General features: G+C 58.5%; 1 protein-coding gene across 1 annotated transcript in view; it reads left to right on the top strand.

Annotated features, from left to right (window-relative positions):
- Positions 1-1,412, top strand: part of LOC103759502 (nuclear envelope pore membrane protein POM 121C) — a 16,624-nt gene that overhangs the window by 3,583 nt on the left and 11,629 nt on the right. The window contains exon 2 of the mRNA XM_029961242.1: positions 434-620. Within this exon, the coding sequence (XP_029817102.1) occupies positions 434-620 (187 nt within the window). The remainder of the gene's footprint in view (positions 1-433; positions 621-1,412) is intronic.

The raw sequence follows: 1,412 nt of genomic DNA on the forward strand, positions 1-1,412 counted from the left end.
AGTTCCGGGGGACTGGGATACACCGGGAGGATCAGAGGGGGATTCCGGGACACACCGGGGAATCACAGAGGGGGATTCCGGGACACACCGAGGAATCACAGAGAGGACGGGGACACACCGCGAGGAGCCCGGTTATCAGCCACGGGGGGGACCGGGACACACTGGAGGGAATCACAGGGGGTACTGCAGGGACACACGAGGGGAAGCCCACTTATAACCACAGGAATACTGGACACATCGGGGGGAACCCCCTTATTAGCCACAGGGGATATCGAGACACACTGGGGGAAGCCGCATTATCAGCCCTGGGAGTACCATCCCATCCTGAGTGCTGCCGCATGGCTGGGAGGATGGTGTGATCTAAACCTCCAGAAGAACCATGTCCCCCTTTCCGTGGGGGAATTCTGAGCAGTGATCTCAGCTAGCCTAACAGTGTGCTCTGCTCTGCCCCCCAGCCTGGAGCAGCTGGCCTCACCCCTGGCCTTCCAAGCCACCAGCAGCCCTGACCCGTGTGCCAAGGAGACTGTGCTGAGTGCCATCAGGGAGAGCAGGAAAAGGGCTGTGGAAGAGGAGGAGGAGGAGGAGCAGACCTTTGGGAACGATCAGGAGAGCAAGAGAAGGTAACGAGGGAGCAGTTCAGGTCACTGGTGGTGTGTTGGGAAGGTCACAGATGGGGCTCTCGCTCCAGTGGTGACCAATGGGATGTGTCCCAGAGGGTGCCATGCATGGTGTGACCAGGATCTGGGCTGGAAGAGCACTGTGGTAAGGGAACTGCAGGGAGGAAGCACACCCCATCCATCACCTGGCCCTTGGGGCTGTGTCAGACAGTCCTCTGAGGCTCCTGTTGTCCTTGAGATCAAAGGGATGTGGTTTAGGTGTGGGTCCAGTGTGTTCCTCTGCCTGGCTGGGGTTGGGAAGGGCTGGGATGTGGTTTGGGAAGCTTGGCTGGGAAATGGTTTGTCTTTTCACAGGGATTTGCAGACTGGGAAGGCGTGGTGGGAAGTGCTGGTGTCTGCTGTGGGCTCTGTCCTTCAGTCAGCCCTGGGCTCCCAAGAGAGATGGGATCCCTGGCTGGAAGGATCCCTCTTGGAAAGCTCCACACATTTCCCTCATGGGCTGAGTGAGCAAAGGGAGGTGAAATGTGAGGGTAAACAGGAGACACTGCTGCTTCTGTTAGTCGAGGTCAGCGACTTCCAGCCCTGAGCCTCAGGGAAGGAGGGTGCAGTGTTTTTGCCAGCACCCTGGGAAGGACCAGGAGTAAATCCTGACTGCAAGGTCTGCTGGAGTCCAACAGCCCAGGCACAGCACTGCCTCACTGCCCTGCACTCATGTAGTCATGGAATGGCCTGGGTTGGAAGGGACCTTAAAAACCATCTCATTCCACCCCCTGCCCTGGGCAGGGACACCTTCCA

This window comes from Manacus vitellinus, unplaced genomic scaffold, assembly GCF_001715985.3.
Source record: "Manacus vitellinus isolate BGI_N305 unplaced genomic scaffold, ASM171598v3 scaffold_32_pilon, whole genome shotgun sequence".
Taxonomy (NCBI): domain Eukaryota; kingdom Metazoa; phylum Chordata; class Aves; order Passeriformes; family Pipridae; genus Manacus; species Manacus vitellinus.